Source organism: Musca domestica, unplaced genomic scaffold (genome assembly GCF_030504385.1).
Source record: "Musca domestica strain aabys unplaced genomic scaffold, Musca_domestica.polishedcontigs.V.1.1 301, whole genome shotgun sequence".
Classification (NCBI taxonomy): domain Eukaryota; kingdom Metazoa; phylum Arthropoda; class Insecta; order Diptera; family Muscidae; genus Musca; species Musca domestica.
Genome location: NW_026712302.1, coordinates 297666 through 316225, shown reverse-complemented (window position 1 = coordinate 316225; position 18560 = coordinate 297666). Strand labels below are relative to the sequence as shown.

Here is an 18560-nt window from a genome sequence, read left to right as displayed (position 1 = left end):
TAAAGGGGAATTTGGTTGTTGTAAGGGGAGGTTTTTTTGTTTTTGTTGTTGGTTTTTTTTTACATTAGAACTAATGTCAAGAACTAAGTTTTGTTTTTTGTTTAATTAAATTTATTTAAAGTTAATTTAAAATTAAAGTTATTTTTTGTTGTTGCTGTGGGAGGAGGTTTTTTTTGCTGATGATTTTACGTTTGGAATAATTTACAATGGCGATATATCCAACAGTCCTGTTGCATCGTGCGGATGATGGTGGTGATGTGGATGATGGTGATGATGAGGATGGGAGTGGTGGTGATGCGGATGATGATGATGAGCGGCCGTTGCTAGCGATGCATATGGCAAATGGGCCAAATGATGATGACTGCTCGCATGATGGTGGTGATGGGGATTCTGCAGCAGGGACAGGGATCCACCAGCGCCGGCATCTGACATGCTGAAACCATTGTTGTTCACAACCACACTGCCACTGCCACCGCCGGCTGTTAGCCGACCCATTATGGCGGCTGAGGTCACCACGGTAGCTCCGCTACCGCAACCATTGTCGGCCGACGCTTGCACTTGATAGCCAGTCAAGTTGTGGTGATGCAGGGCCGCCGGTGAATGTGAGGGCAGGGAATGGGCCGATGAACGGCTACCTCCGCCCGACGAGCCCACCGAGGCAATGGGACTTAAACGGCCCTGGCCATAGGCAAAAGATCCACGACCACTCTCACCATTACCATTGCCCTCCACCGAAGAACTGGAAGAGTTCAGCTGCAAATGGGAGGACAACAATTCGGCCGATTGCTGCAACTGGTGGTGATGGTGCTGCTGATGATGTTGCCCCATAAGCGATGATGGCGAGGGATTATCCTCCAGCTGCTGTTGCTGCTGATGATCATCAGCTAAATGCATTTGTTGTTGCTGCTGCTGCTGTTCATCTTGCTGCTGATTGCTGAGCAATAAACGCTGATTGAGGTGATGGTTGGCGGAGGAGGCAGAATTGGACGTCGAGGACGATGACGAGTTATTGGAGGAGGACAATGTGGGGGCAGGAGGTTGTTGGTTGTTCTGAGGGGTTAGCGATAAGCCACAGGCCGTACTCTCAACAGCTATCGACGACGACGACGATGAGACACTTCTTGAAACCATGGGCAGCGTGGCGGCTGTGGCTGATGCTGTTGAGTGTTGAGCTCCAAATGCCGTTGCCATTTCTCACATATGGGCCAATGGAGCCATGGAACGCATCGACTGCTGATGGTGGTGATGATGGGCGGCGGCGGCTGCCTGATGTTGTTGCAAGTCCGGCGAACTGTTCTGATAGTGCATCAGGTTGCGCTGATGATGTTCAGCGGCAGCTGCTGCCGCCGCGGCCGATACTTGCATGCCGTCGGACAGGTGGTACATGTTCATCAGGTGATTCAGTTCCGGCTGTTGGCCACTCAGATATTCCCGTTTCATGACATGATTATTGTTGTTGGTTATGACAGCGGCGGCTGCAGCAGCGGCGGCGGCGGAATTCTGTTGTTGCTGCTGCTGTTGTTGCTGGGCGGAGGAGCTGTGCATCGGACTGGGTGAGACGGGTTCTGATTTGACGCTGGAATCGCTGGGACTGTGACTTTGGCAGGAGACTTGAGAACCAGGTTGGCCGGAGGAGATGCCGTATGGTGAGCCGGGCTGGGGTTGGGCGCTTCCCGAGCCATAGGGTGAGCCGGGTTGCTGAACATTGCCATAGGGTGAGGTTTGACCGCCGGACACTGTGCCGTACATGCCATAGCCGGAGCCGGCATTCATGTAATTGGCGGCCGCAGCTGCCTGATGCATCTGGCCCATGTCGTAGCGATGATAGTTGCCCATGTAGGCACCGTGTTGACTTTGATAGGCGGCCGCAGCGGAGGGATCATGCATCATATAACCATTGGGCATATAGCCATTTGGAGCACTCATGGGATACATGTCCCGATTGACTCCCGCCGCCGCTTGTTGGGCGGCAGATGAGATCGAATTGGCTGAACTGGCCCGTCCAGTGGGGGCATTACCCTCTGAGGCCTGTAAGAGGCCACCCACACCCATGGGATATTTCTCCTTGGTTTTGGTTAGAGTCTTTGTCTTGCGGCGGGGACGATATTTGTAGTCGGGATGTTCCTTCATATGGACAGCCCTTAGGCGTTTGGCTTCATCGATAAAGGGACGTTTTTCGTTTTCGGACAAATCTTTCCACTGGGCCCCCAGGCGTTTGGAAATTTCTGAATTGTGCATTTTGGGATTGTCCGAGGCCATTTTACGGCGTTGACCACGGGACCAGACCATAAAGGCATTCATGGGGCGTTTGACACGCTCGGCGGCACTTTGGGCAGCTTTGCTGGCACTGGAGGGGTTATTGTTGTTGTTCATTGGCCCACCACCGTTGGAGCCACCGCCTCCGCCAGCAGAACTACCACCTGAACTTAGGGGAGTACTTTGGCCACCCATACCACCGGCGGAGTGATGATGTGAATGATGATGATTTTGCCCCGGTGAAGTCATGTGATGACTGCCAATGCTGGTGTGTGAACTCTGGGTGGGACTCAAGTCACTGGAGCTGTGCAATGGCGAACCGGAGTGATTACCGGAATTACCATTGAGAGTTTGGGCCATGCTGTTCTGTAGAGAGCTGAGGACACTTGTGGTGCCGTTCGGTGTACTGCCCGCCTGGCTGGCCAGATGTGAGGACATGTGATGTTGATGATGATGGCTAAGATGCGATTGGGTCAGATGTGACTGGCCCAGATTCATGAGCGGTCCCAAGGCGCTGTACGGTGAGGCGGCATGGCCATGTAGCGCTGCTGAGGCATGATGTGGCGGCATTGTGGCATGTAGAATGCCACCTTTCATGTCGGATTCCATGGTTAGCATAGTGAGGGGGGAGTTGCAGTTCGTTTGAATTGAATTTTTGTTTTATTATTGAGTGATGGAATTCAAGGAAGTCTGGTGGGGGGTGAGTGTTTTGGCACTTTATTGTGTTGAGTTTCTATGTTTTGGAATCTTGATTTTGAAATTAAAAAAATATTTCGGTTTCTTTCGGTTATTCACAAGTGGTCATGGTGTTCAAAAAAATGATTTTTTATTCATTTTATTTTTCACTTTCAGAATTGGTTTTCCTTATTTTTGTTTGGGTAATTATTCCTTCCTTGTCTTGAGTATTTTGTTTTTTTCTTCTACACTTTGCTGCCTGTTTTCCGTTTTTTCCTTGTGTTTATGTTTCACAAATTTATTTTATTTCATTGCTTTTATTAGTATTTTTTAATGAAAACAAATCTTGCGATTATTGTTTCGTTATTATTTTGCACTTTTCTCTTTGTTTGTTTCTTTTGCTTGTTATTCCACCACTTAGTTGTGCTTATCTTTTGTTTGTTACACAATAATAATAATTTTATATTTTTTGTGTGTTGTTTTTTTTTCCTTTCTTGTTTTTTGATAGATAAGTTCTTTTGCTCTTTGTTTCAAAAGTGTTTATCTTTTTTTTTTGTTGGCTATTCTCTACGACACATAAGTGAGCGACGCGCCGCTGTACGACATGAATCGTCGAATTACAAAACGCAAATGATCTTTTCAAAACGTGATTTCCCGTAAATCCCGTGAAGGAAAACTCCGTAGTTCAATTCAAACTCACACACAGCAGCCACGACACGCACACCGATTCGGCTTACAACTACATACACGCACTTACGACAGCGCACCAACCAAACAACGGCAGCGGTAACGACGACAACGACGAGGAGAGATAACAACAATGTTCGAAAGCTGGTGCAGTCTTGTAAACGAGCGAACAAACGAGTTGGCCGGCTGGCAGGCAGGCAGCGAGCAGGCGACACGCAACTAGAACCTTTTTGGTGTATGACAAGGTTGTGGGCCCTACACAACCAAAGGCCAGAGCCGTACGCACACACACACAGACACAATGAAGAACGACTGGCGGGCGAACGAGCGCTTAGAACGCGTTGGGTTGGATCTTACGGCCAACCAACAATGTTGGCTGGTCGGTAGGTTGTTTGTTGCAACACCTTTAAATTGTTTTAAAGGGCACAAATGTTCTCCCTTCAACCGAACTTGGGAAGATATTTCAAATTTAAGTTTTTTTCTTTTTCATAAATTCACTCTCTATTTTTTTCAAATCCGTTTCAAATTCAACTTTCAAAACGAACGCGGAACTTCACATTCAATAAAAAAAACCAATAATGAAAACGGCGTTTCGTTAAGCGACACGATACAAAAATACCTCCACACTGTACTAGATAGAGCACCTTTCTGTTGATACTGGCCAGGCTTGAAACCTGTTCGAGGTGCTTGAAACACCACAGAGAGGTTGTGTGTTTGACTCGGTGGCTTGGATCGCCGCACACACAACACACACGTTCATACACAGAAGAGGCAACGACACACTATACCTTATTACACCAATCAATCTCTTGCTGCCTTAAACACACACAAGAGAAAAAGAGATGGCAGTAGTCTGTTTATGTTGCTCTCCCAATTGTTGTTGCTGTAAGTTGTGGTTGTTTCTGGTGCTCACAGCCATAAATCATTTCGAACCTGTAATGGTATGTGTAAAATGGGTTGGATTTTGCGCAGCATGATACTATGGTTTGATGGCCAGCCCAGCCAATCACCATTGGGAGAGAAAGAGAGCACAACAGAAATTACAAATCTTGGCATCCCATTCCTGACAACAGCCATACCGGTTGTATGTCGTTGCTGCCTAACTCTGCCAAGTAGTGGAGCAGCTCACGAACATAAATCGATTTCATATGCGTTCGCATAGCTCCCTCGTCCACTACTTTCAGTTGCGAGGGCAAAAAAGCTATGCCATAATTCGGCATTCAGGGCTCCCCGCTCTCTACGCACTTTGTAGAGCACAAGATTTACGCATTATAGCACGGGGTTGCCAAATTTCATGGTACCACTGGAGCAAAGCAGACTATCTCAAGTAAATCCTTAGCCGGCTAAAGCTAACTCTCTCCCAATCTCTGCGAGTGAGTATTTGGTTGGGTGCCACATTTTGGGCAATGGGTGGGCGTTATGTTTTTTTCTTCTTCTCCGTTGGGTGGGTTACTACTGGAAGTGGTGGTGGCACATTATTGGACACAGAGTATGTGTATCGTTCGCTCCCTCAGCCATCTTCTATGGATTTTGGTGGAGGTTTGGATGAGGTTTATAGCATTTCTGTACACAACATATTCTCCAAAAGATACAAATGGTCACCAACACGGTCTCTCTATCGCTTTCTGTATATTTTTGGTTATATACTTATGTAGCTAGGTATATTGAGGAATTTTTCCATGCCACTCATCGTCATCATCCGTCACACATAACATTTGTGGACTTGTGCATTGGTTCGTTGTGGACGCGCTTAGAGAGACTTTTTTCCGTACTTCCACCATTACTCTGGGTTGGATGGTTTTCTTCATTCTTCCCCAGCCCCTGTCTTCTCGTATGGATTTATTTTTTCGTTTTGGTTTAAAAGCTTTTTTCTCCAGGCTACCAAAAAGAAGCAAAAAAAAAACCTTGCCCTAACACATTACTTTGCTAGGGTACTATGTACTAGATGGTGCGAAGTGGGTACGTGAACGTGATAAACAAGTTGAAAATCGCTAAAAACTAACGCGTGACGACAACTACTTCTTATTAACTTAATGGCGAAGCATATAGTAAATGTAATGGAGGAACATATAGCTAAGTAGGTACATGCTTAGTTTTTGGCCAGAAATTTGCTTGATTGCTAATGGTATTTCGTGTACATTATTGCGAAGTTAAATTGGACACATTAGGCAGAAAATATTGGTTATTTATTGAAGGCAACTTAAGGCCTGAATTCTGAATTTTGTGAAAATTTACTGTCAAAAAATTACTGATGACATAAAGCCTTAAAGAGGATTTCCCTTAAAATTCTTCATTGGATTGTAGTTTGGATAGAATATAATTTTCGTATTGTAGATAATTTTCGAATTTTAAGAAAATTATTTTTTTATTTTTGTGCGATGTCTAGCAAGGTCCCATTAGAATAATCAAAATTTGAAGAAATTAAGAAACAGAGTTTACATTTTACTGGAGTTGTTATTATTTTCAAATTTTAGTTTTCGAGGGGAGGTACGTCAAGCAGTTTTTCATGACTGTTTCTGATGTTCGTTTGATAGAAAATTGTCTACTTTCGATCCCGGCATATAGCTTGGTGTCTAAAAACGATATTTTGATAAGGAAAAATTTATCCGTTTCAATGATAGGTATAAACCCTATATAGCTATAAGGTTGAGGGTATAAATCATAATACGTACTCATAATATAAAAGCACTGGATAATAGAAAATAATAATATCGCTACCAAAAGGACCCAAAAATACCATTAGGAGTTGATACCTGTAGAAATCAAGGAGTTGCAGCGTTTTTACTTGGAGTTGCCATAAATAAATAAAACAGTATATTGTGCTTAAGAAAATATTTTAAAACATGTTTGATCTTGCACAGGAATTTAACACTATTTTTCTGGTGACTTATTTGGAAATATTTGTGGATGTAATTACTTAATTTTTTTTTGTGCGAAACCACTTTTTAGGGAAATTAAATGTTAATCCATAGCTTATAATGCGTTTTCTCGGAACAGGTCGTTTTGAGATATGAATCTCGATTGTGCTAAAGGGGATAGAATTTATTCACGAACTCCAAATTTCTTCATTGAAAATTATTTGTGGAGCTCCCATTCAATTCTCAAAATTTCGTATTTCTCATAGATTTGAAGTTTGTATCGCAGTTGTTTTGAACTCAAAAAAAAAAAAAAAACTTTTTGACTCAATCAAACTTATAATACCCCAACACATAGTGTTGTAGGGTATAATAACGAGTAAAGGACAAATCAGGAGATTGAGGATGGAGCGTGGTTTAAAATGTTCGATCTCATCTTAATTTAAACAAGTTAAAAAGTATCAGTCGGATTTGCCGACAGATGTATACCCCCAGCCAATGTCCGATTATTTAAATATATTTTGATGGAACTATTGAGATGTGGAACTATTGAGAAGGAGTTGACCGATATATCCCATCTTCACAACACATCTTGTATCAATGGGAATAATGAGATGTGTGAAATATGAAGAGAACCGGATGCTTATTTCGGATTGTTTGATCATCTTGGTTATTCAAATCTTTGACCCTTTGTGAGGGAGGTACCAGGAGGAATGGTCAGATTTCTACCATCTTTATAACAGATCTTGTACTGATAGAAATATTGAGATGTGCCAAGTCTGAATGGAATCGGATGTTAATTTCGCGTTCTATGAGCTTCATGGATATTCAAAATGTTTACCCTTTTTTGGGGAGGTACTTGAAGGAGTGGACTGATATATTCCATCTTCACACCAGACCTTGGTTTAATAAGAATATTGTGATTTGTAATTTTAAGACAATCACATTTTATAAGAGTTATAATTATTGAAAATGTTGACATTTTGTGGGGGAGGTACTTGATGGAGTGATAGATGTAGTCCTTTTTCTCCTTAAATTGATCGACCTAGAACTGATGCAAATACTAGGATTTGCAAACTTAGAGATTTTTTTTTTTTTTTTTTTGAAAATTTCACCATTTTTGGGGAGATACCAGAAGGAGTGGCCATCTCCGAACACGGTCTAAGTTTGTTAATAATATTACGATGTACCAAATTTGGACCAAATCGGATACTCCCTTAGAGAGTTATCTTGCGCACCAGCCAAACAGACAGAAGGGCGGACGGACGGACATCGCTAGATGGACTCCAAACGTCCTCAAAAGGAATTCGGTCCAAAGAGACCTAGGGTCAAAACCCGTTATTTCGATTAGGCACGTTTTGGCCTTATCAAATGATATACACCCTCTCTAGCCATATGGCTAAGGGTATAAAAAGCAAGAACGGCGTTTATTTCGCCTGAGCCGACTGTTTTATACATTCCACCATCAGAAATATTTAGTTGTGGCCAAATCGGCTATTCGTAAAATGCCTAAAATGTGGATTTTACGTTACATGGGGGCTATACTTACATTGAATATTTTTTTAAAGGAAATCAAATTACCCACCGAAATTTAACATTTTGTTAAAATTGCACTGGTTGATAATAAGGTCTAAAAGCTTTGGAATTAGGAATATCAGGTATTTTTAAAACACTCAACTACATTCAACAACAGATTATAGCATTCATTCATTTACACAACATTTTAGTTCATGGCATGGACTTGAATATAAAAAAAAATTATTATTTTTTTAATATGGATAATATTACAAAATATAGAGCTCAGCTTTCAAAAATTTCCGTTCTAATGGGCTTAATTTTGCCTTGTAATTTGCAATGTTTTAAAGGACCTGAGTGAAGCTAATAATATTATGATGAAAGTTTTGCACAAATTTTAAATGAGTTTTGGCCAATAGCGATGCTAAGAGATTGAGACGCAAACAGTATATGACTTTTAGCCTTGGATGTTATCGATTTTAAAGCCACTTATACTTCTTGGTTCATTTGATGCGTTTAACCCTTTTTAGGTGGCTGAAGACAGATAATATTACTGAGAATAATAAGATATAATGATAATTTCTCTTTCAAGTGGGACTCACGACGATTATTCTTATATATAATCAATATCATTCTCTGAATCGATTTCTAATAAATTTGTTGAGGCATTTGTGCCTTTTCAATTGGGGCTTATATTACCCATTTGGGGCACAATTAACTTAAAATCGGATAAAGATATATATGGGAGCTATATCCAAATCTGAACCTGTCTCGATAAAATTTGTCGAAGGTATTTCTGAGCTGTATTTGATATGTTTCCCCGAATATCGTTGTTACAGAGTGCATATTACGCTATCTCGTTTCCCTTTTTTTGGTACACACAAATTCACAATGTCATAATATCCTGACCACCCTGTGGTGTAGGGTATAAAAACCATCTTATTTTAATGTATCATAATAAATTTGTAGTAAAACATTAAAATTGTTTCCACCACCCTTGTCCTGCAACAAGTTCAAATGAAAAGCAAATGTCAGACTGTTAACACCATAAATGTAAAATCTAATGCAGGCCAATGACTGCCAGCAAATTCTTGCTCATAGAAAAATGTGAGTGAGTGGATGGGATGGATACCATAATATATAACATACAATAGAACATGAAACTTGTATGGTAATCAGATGTTGTTGTTACTGCTGAAGCTGATGCCACAGCGACAATGCCGTTGGCGCCAATGTCATCGATAACAATACATACATAATATGTCCTGTTGATAATTAGAGTGAAAAAGCGACTGAGAGATATTTTTGTGAAATTTGAAATTGGAAATAGTTTAACTGGTATTTTGAAACAATTTTTGGTGAAACTGGTAAATTAGTTTTTAGAAAGTATCTTCAGTCATAATATTGCTATATAACATGGAAGTCAGGCTACGATTTTTAAAACATGTAATTTCTATACACCCTTTACCACAATTTTTTTTTTTGTCGGATGTTTATATTTCACTTTGTTAGTGGACGAGAGTAATTCGTCTATTTTCTCCCACGCAATTGAGAGCATAGATAAATGAAGATATAGACAACGAAAAGTTAGTTTTGTCTATTTATCCAGGTGGCTCTCATCAAGTTTTGCATCGTCAACATGCTGATTTTATGGTTTTTCAAGAATTTCACATGACTATTCCGGGATTTCTCGATGTCATTACGTATTTTTCATATTTCATTTATTATGGAACAATTTTCAACTGACAAATATACTACAGTTTTTCTTATTTTTAACTTTTTAGAATTGAGTGACTTCAATATTCAAACCCCTGAAACGATATAGACGACATCTGCTGATCCGATTTTTTCGAATATAAACGGTGAGAGCATTTAGTTGTCTATATTTTCATTTGTCTATGTTAAGAGTCAAAATTTGAAGGCTTCTAAATCCACCGCTTCAAACCCCTCCAACGACAAGCAACCCGGCTTCAATGGCAACTAATACGGTCATCGACGTAATCAGGAATGGGACATTTTGCGGGTTCTTTTGCCGAAATGGTAATTTGTTAATCCCTTGAACTTACTCTCTAAAATAATTTTTATGATTAGTAGTAGCGGTCGCTATGAAATGAAATACTGTGAAATGACATGAAATACATTTTCATAAAGGTCCTAAGTGGATGAAAGAATTTTGAAGGGTACTATAGATTTCAGTAATTTTGAAGGTAGCTTTTTCTAACACTGTTAGCCGAAGTCCAACATAGTAAAATTTCATAAAAATAGCGCCCAACGTGACAATCACAATACATGAAACTATGTGATTTGTATAAACCTTTAACAGATTTAAAGATACTTAAGGGTACTCTTTGCAATATTTTTCAAAAAAAATCCAACCTGGTCAACTTATATGAAAGTGGCGCCCAATGTGATTTAGTGTGATTTTTATATAGATCTTCTTCATTTTGGGCATTTTGAAGATTACTCTTTCAAATATTGCTCTGGCATTGAAAACAGTTATTTTTCAGTAGGCATCCCATTGACTTTAGATTTGTATACACTCAGCCAGATGGCTAGAGAGGGTATATATCATTTGATACGGTAAAAACGTGTCTCATCGAAATAATTGTTTTAGGCCTAGGTCTCTTAGGACCAAAACCGTTTCAGAACATTTGGAGTCGATTTAGCGATGTCCGTCCGTCTGGCCCAAACTTCAGGCACTCCTCTGATGCCTCCGCCACAAAATGTTAACATTTTCAAAGACAATAATTTACTGCACAGAAAGAGAAAGGATAATCCGATTTTGCTGGAACTTTGCAAATCCTAATATGTACATCAGTGCTAGATCATGTGCGAAAATGTATAATATCGGTTCATTACATCAAGCACCTCCCACAAAGGGTCAAAATTGTGAATAAATATAACTCTTATAAAATGTGATGTAAGAGTCCGACCGTCTTCTAATTACACACAGCACAATATTTTTATTAACCCAAGGTCTGGTGGTAAGATAGAACATATTGGTCGACTCTTTCTGGTACCTCCCCCACAAAGAGTGAACGTTTTGAATAACCAAAACTATTAAAAAATCCGAAAAAAAGCATCCGGTTCTCTTCATATTTCAAACATCCCATTATTTGTACTAACACAAGGTCTGCTGTGAACATGTAATGTATTGGTCTACTCCTTCTGGTACCTCCTCCACAAAGGGTGCTAATTTTAAATAAACTTGAAGCTCATAAAACACGAAATGAACATCCGATTCCATTCAGACTTGGCACATCTTAGTATTTACATTTATACAAGATCTGTAATAAAGATGGGATATATCGGACGATTTCTTCTGGTACTTCCCACACACAGGGTTCAAGATTTTGAAAATCAAAACGCTCAAAGAAAGCGAAATGAGCATCCAACTTTCTTGAATTTTCACATATACAAGAATAAAATTCAATATTAATGTTCGGTTTTCTTGTCATTTTGTCCATACCAATATTTTTATCTGCATTCGATGAAGTATGAAAATGAAATACTTCGGTCCACTATACCTCACGAACCTGACGCGCATTTCAACAATTTCTAAAACTGATCATATGTCTCATATAAAGTGAAGAAAGAAGTCGATTTAGTCCAACCCTGGACAATGCTGGCCAATTCCTTCGGAACCTACTCCATAGAGTGTCATACATTTGAATAAGCATGACGGAAGTCAAAATATATATAAATCATCGAACATTGGCTGAGGGTATACATATGCCTGCAGAACCGACTGACACTTTTTAATTAGTTTAAATATTCTTTAAGAGAAAAGTCCAACTTGGTAAATTTACATCAAAGTGGCGCTTAACATGACAGTAGCAATGGTATGACATAATGTTGATCTCTATGGGCCAGCAATAGGTTTTAGAAATGTTTAAGAGTTCAGCTGGAATTTGACATATCGGATTCTAAAGAAAAAGGAAGTTTATTCGAAAGGTTTTTTATTTGGTTGAATATACTTCATATTGGCAATATACATATAAATAAGACCTACAGTAGCCTGATGCGTTTTCAAATGTCTTCAACGAAAAAAGTCCAACATCGTTAAATTGCATGACAGTGGCGCCCAACGTGACAATAGCTACGAGGTGAAATTAAATGATATTTCTATGGGCCCAGAATAGGATTTAACATGGCTGGATTTCTTTCTTTGATAACAATTGAATGAGTATCTCTCAAAAATCTATGAAATATCCCTAAAAAAGTAGTCAAGTAGAGTAAAATCTCATGAAAGTGGCGCCCAACGTAGCATTCACATGGACAATTTTCGGTTTTCTAAAAAGACATATAGTCCTTTGAAAATCTTTAATTAAAAATAAATAGAGGTAACCTTTCGAAATTCCTTAAAACGAGGGTATCTAGAAAACCCAAATTATTCCATGTGAATGCCACGTTGGGCGCCACTTTCATGAAATTATACTACAACTCCCAGCCTTATAGTGCGCCAGGATTCAAAAATCGTCTTTGTTAACCGGCCAATCCCACGGGTAGTAGATGACCTACCTCAATGCACCCAACACACTCACACACACAATGCAAAAAAAGAGAAGAAATTAAAGCGTTTTGTTTTGCAAATGTAGAACAAGTTAAGAAGTGACTCTAACTGAGCACTGACTGAATGATTGCTGAATTGTGAATGAATAAATGAATGGGGAATAATAATGGCAGGGCATAAAATGAATGAATGAATGAACCAAACAACCAGTCAGCCAACCGACCTACCGACCGACGACCCAATGAAAAGGCAATGGATGCTACAACGTCATCATCATCAGCATCGCCATCGTCATTTTTACAACAAACAAAACAAACGAAGTTGTACAAATCCTCGATTGAAAAGAAACAAAGTCAAGGTCATTGCAAAGAGTTTAATTGTTCGTTGGAACAACAATGGCCCCCATATATACAATAATAACAGAAGCAGCAGCAACAACAAAGCCAGCTGTAGTAGTGGCAGCAATGACAATAACAATGGCGCTCAGACTGCGTTAGCTATGCCAAGAACCAAGCAAATAACACAATCAAATAACCAAACGTTAACGCTGGCGCCGGCAACAACGCTCTTGCCATTATTGTCCTCAGCCGTAGCAGCAGAGGCGGCAGAGGAGCATCTGAAAAATGAAATAAACAACTCAAAGCCCCCCAAAATACAGAAAAAAAAGTTAACAACAAATTCCATAGCGAGCCACACACTCACACACACCCTTTAATAACAACAAAAGTAAACAAACGCTTTTTGCATTCATTCAAAGCAGATAGGTGGGTAGGTTGGTGGTATCTACGAACCTATTCGCATTGGCAAAATACAACTCTGGCTGGAACAAGTGAATGGTTTCGGCTGGGGCAAAACAAATGAATAGGGCCATCAGGAGACGAGATGGGCTCTCGTCTCAATGAAATACTGCCGGGTTGCATTATAATGGCAATGGAGACACCGGCAGCAGACGCAGCAGCAACAGCAACAACATCGGCGGGGACAACAACATTGACGTCGTTGACGGCAATAACATTATTATTTGTTACCTCGCCAAATACAAAACAAAAACCGGCAACAACAAAACAACAAAAATGATTCTTCCAGCGTTTCCTTTTTGTTTGTAGGTTATGTTCGCTAATGTTTTTGTTTTGTTGTTGTTACGTTTACAACAAAAGCTGAATGTAAACAACAACAGCGACAACAAAAAAGAAAACATTGTACACAATTTTGTTTTTTTAACACTTGCCACACAAAAGAAACGGTAGCTGCTGCCGACGCCGCTGCTGCTGCATGGCATTGCCAAAACGCCAACGCCAACTTGGCTCACATTGACGGCGTCTACTTCTTCTTCTACTTATTTTTACTATAGAAAAATACAAAAGCGGAACACATAACGGTTGTAGACTTAGACGCCGCTCTAGAAACAAGAACAAAGAGGCCAAACAAACCAAACAGAAAAAAACAAGAAACGAAAAATTTAAATACAAACAAAGCAGAAGGCGACAATTCAATAGCTATGAATGTGGCAAAAAAAAAATCGCAGACTCCCTCACACACACACACACACTCACACATCTTTAGAGTGTCTTGCAGCAAGTGGTGAACAAAAAAAAAGAAATGTCACCCAAAAAAATGGTAACACTCAAAAGACCAGGAAAAAACACAAATTCATTCCTTTTTTTTGCCCAGCAAACAAATGAAAAACAACAATTCAATGAAATCGAAATTCAATGCGTCTCGTGCGGCGCAACAACAGCACACAAAAAACAGGCTGGAGGAAACAGACATCACACATGAAACGCAAAAACACAAAACAAAGCAACAGAAAAAACGTGTTATCTGTCTCTATTGGAAAAAAATAATGCCGTCTTGGGAAAAAGCTCTCGAAAACACAACGAGGAAAAGAATTGAAGGAGAGAATGTCAGCTTTCAGATAAGTACTTATGCATATATCCTGAGGGGTCTTCTACAAGGAAATTTTGGCATTGTTAACCTACTGTGGGGTTTTAAAACTTGAAATTATCCTACAGATCCTTGAAGGATGTAAAGAGATGAAATAATTTTATTGGCCTTCTATAGGTTTTAGGATCCAAGTACAGTGTGTCACGTTGGGCGCCACTTTCTTAAAATGTAACTGCGCTAGACTTCTTTCCCTAACGATATTTGATGCAATAAGTGGTAGTCATGTTGGGCGCCACTTTCATGAAACTTAACTCCGGTTTACTTGGACGCCACGTTACGTTGGGCGCCACTTCCTTAAAAATAAACTCCGGTCGACATCTTTCCTTAACGATATTTGGTGCAATAGGTGATTGTCATCTTGGGCGCCACTTTCATGAAACTTAACTCCGGCTTACTTTTTTCTTTACAGATACTTCGAGCCATTTCATGAAATATTAGTCTATTGAACTTCTCTCTTTAAAGACATTTAAAAGAGTACGTGGAAAGGCCGTTAAATGTTGCCGTTAAATGTTGCCGTGTAAAATGAAAGTGGCGCCCAATGTGAAGTTTCCTTTATATGAAGTGGCAGTCCTTAATAGGATTCTTTGGAGCATATAGCTTTATGCTAGATCAGTATAGAAAATGACGATTGAATTCATATCCATTTTTGTCAATTGCTATTAATTATACTGATGATGAGATTCAAAGAAAGAAGCCCATCGGATTTAAATTTCATGAAAGTGGCACCCAATGTGACAATCATATATTGCAACAAATATCGTTAATGGAAGAAGTCTATCGGAGTCAAATGTTGAAGAAAGTGGCGCCCAATGCGGCAATCGTTATGAAATGAAATTATAAGATTTTTCTATAGCAAGTAAAAGAAGTGAAGGAGAGAATGTCAGCGTTGAGATAAGTACTTATTCATATATCCTGAGGGATCTTCTACAGGGATATTTTGGCATTGTCAACCTACTATGGGCGTTTATAGAGATAATACTTCCTACATGCCTTTTAAGGGTGGGGAGAAGAAGAAATTATATAGGCTTTCTGCAGGATTTAGGCATTTTGATCGATTCATATATAATCTGTCACGTTGGGCGCCACTTTCTTAGAATTTAACTCCGATAGACTTCTTTCCTTAACAATATTTGATGCAATAGGTGATTGTCATGTTGGGCGCCACTTTCATAAAACTTAACTGCGGTTTAATTTTTTCTTTACAGATACTTCGCGCCATTTTCATGAAATATTAGTCTATTGAACTTCTCCCTTTAAAGAAATTTGAAAGAGAACTTGGAAAGGTCGCTGAATGTCTTTGTGGGAAAGAAAGTGGCGCCCAATGTGAAGTTTCCTGAAGTGGCCATACTAAATAGGATTCTTTGGAGCATATAGCTTTATGTGAGATCAATATAGAAAATGTCGATTAGATACATACCCATTCTTTTCAATTGCTATTAATTATACTTATGATGATATTCAAAGAAAGAAGCCCATCGGATTTAAATTTCATAAAAGTGGCACCCAATGTGACAATAACATATTGCAGCAAATATCGTTAATGGAAGAAGTCTATCGGCGTCAAATGTTGAAGAAAGTGGCGCCCAATGTGGCAATCGCTATGACATGAAATTATAAGATTTTTCTATAGCAAGTAAAAGAAGTGAAGGAGAGAATGTCAGCGTTGAGATAAGTACTTATTCATATATATCTTCTAGTGCGAAACTTTAGCATTTTTAACCTACTATGGGGTTTTACGAGTACAGATATAATACCTCCTACACGTCCTTTAAGGATGGAGAGAGAAAAAATATATTGGCGAGAGATTTTAGGCATTTGGAAGGATTCATTTAAAACTTGTCACGTTGGGCGCCACTTTCTTAAAATTTAACTCCTCTAAAACATCGTATATCATTCCACTCTTTAAAAACGGAAATAAATCTGATGTGGCCAATTACCGAGGAATAGCAAAATTAAGCGTTATTCCAAAGCTTTTCGAAAAACTGATTACTGAAAACCTTATCCATTGCATTAGTTCTATTGTTTCACCCTATCAGCACGGATTTCAGAGAAAGTGTTCTACAACAACAAACCTCATTCAGTTCACTACAGTTATAAATCGAGGATTTCTTCAAGGAAAGCAAACTGATGTAATTTACACAGATTTCAGCAAGGCATTCGATAAAGTTAATCATAAATTATTACGATTAAAACTTAAAAACATTGGATTTACAAATAGAAGTTCCGAATGGATTTTTTCATATATACAAAATAGAACACAAAAAGTATGTTTTAAAAATGCCATTTCGAAGAGTATTATGGTTTCTTCTGGAGTCCCACAAGGAAGTCACCTAGGACCAATCCTATTTTCTTTATTTATAAATGATCTACCTTCATCTATAAAATTTTCAAATATTTTGATGTATGCCGACGATGTGAAAATATTTCTTAGCATTTCGGAGATATGTAAGAATCAGTTGCTTCAAAATTTGAATTCGTTTGTTAACTGGTGCAACATTAATCTTATGGAAATTAATTATTCGAAATGCAAACTTATGAGATTCACAAGAAAAAAATTATTGGATACTTGTTACACCCTCGGTGACTATTCTCTGGAAAAAGTTGATACATTCGTTGATCTTGGAGTTGTATTGGATTGTAAACTTAACTTTAAATCTCATATTTCTGTTTCTATAAACAAAGCGAAATCAGTTCTTGGTTTTGTGAAACGTTGGAGTAAAGAGTTTAAAGATCCTTATGTTTCAAAAAATTTATACATGTCAATTGTTCGCCCAATTTTGGAATACTCTTCGGTCATATGGGATCCAATTTATAAAACACACAGCGACCGCATCGAGTCTGTTCAAAACAATTCCTACTTTTCTGTCTACGAAGTTTGAACTTTTCATATGATAATCTTCCACCATACACTGATAGACTCTCACTGATCAAGTTGCCAACTCTGGAAAGCCGTAGAAAAATGCTAAATGTCTCATTTCTTTATAATGTGATTATGGGTGATATTTCTGCTGGTTTTCTTGTTAACAACATAAATTTCAATGTTCCTCAACGTACTACCCGCCACTATGCACCACTAGCAATTCAATTCTCCAGGATGAACTATGCAAATGCTGATCCTTTAACAAGAATTTCAAAAGATTTTAACGCGTTTTATAATTTTATCGATTTTACAATGGATATTAATACTATAAAAAGTAAAATAATAATGTTTTTAAATTCTTAATTTTAATTATACAATTATTAGTTATGTACATATATAGTCTGTAAGGAATTATCCATAGACTAATAGATTAAATAAATAAAAAAAAATAAATAGACTTCATTCCTTAACGATATTTGATGCAATAAGTGGTTGTCATGTTGGGTGCCACTTTCATTAAATTTGAATACAGTGGTCTTCTTTCCTAAAAGGTACTTTACGGCACTTTCATGGAATTTTAATCTTTTGGACTTGTTTCTGTAAAGATTTTTGAAAGAGTCCGTGGATAGGCCGTTGAATTTTGCTGTGTGAAATCCTATAAAAGTGGCGTCCAATGTGAAGTTTCGATTGAAGTGTGAAGTGATTATCCTTCGGAGATGATTTACTCATGTTTGATCAGTATAATTAATTGCGATATTCATTCTGTCCAATTGCCATTAATTATACTGATCTAACATGGAGCTATCTACCCCAATAAGTCCTATAAAGGCTAACCACTTCATGTCAAGGAAATTTCACATTGGGCGCCATTTTCATCGGATTTGACACTGCCAAAAGGCAACGATCATTTCCACGTTCTCCTTCAAATATCTTCAAAGAAAGAAGTCCAGCGGATTCAAATTTCATGAAAGTGGCGCCCAACGAGACAATCACATATTGCAGCAAATATCGTTCAGGAAATAAGACTATCGGAGCCAAATGTCGCCATCGCTGTGGCATGAATCTATATGATTTTTATATAGCCCTTTAATAGATTTTAGAAATTTTAAAGGGTTGAATTGGAATTTATCAAATCAGATTCTAAAAAGAAGGTAGTTTTTCAGGTTTTTATTTGAGATCAATATTTTTCATGTTGTTCGTATAACACATCGAGCCATCAAAACTCAAGCTAACTTTCACATACTCATTCGACTGC

At 38.7% G+C, this 18560-nt stretch overlaps 2 protein-coding genes across 2 annotated transcripts; both read right to left on the bottom strand.

Annotated features, from left to right (window-relative positions):
- Positions 1-201: 201 nt before the first annotated feature.
- On the bottom strand, positions 202-1191 carry LOC131803533 (box A-binding factor-like). The gene has a single exon (XM_059124881.1). It carries the CDS (start codon positions 1189-1191, stop codon positions 202-204), a length of 990 nt encoding a protein of 329 aa, XP_058980864.1.
- Positions 1017-4236, bottom strand: LOC131803530 (transcription factor Sox-2-like). Its single transcript, XM_059124879.1, has one exon. It carries the CDS (start codon positions 2872-2874, stop codon positions 1195-1197), a length of 1680 nt encoding a protein of 559 aa, XP_058980862.1. The 5' UTR covers positions 2875-4236; the 3' UTR covers positions 1017-1194.
- Positions 4237-18560: the final 14324 nt, after the last annotated feature.

Bases quoted from the DNA above. Each gene is read 5' to 3' on its own strand.
- LOC131803533 (XM_059124881.1), bottom strand. From the start codon at position 1,191: ATGGCAACGGCATTTGGAGCTCAACACTCAACAGCATCAGCCACAGCC.
- LOC131803530 (XM_059124879.1), bottom strand. From the start codon at position 2,874: ATGCTAACCATGGAATCCGACATGAAAGGTGGCATTCTACATGCCACA.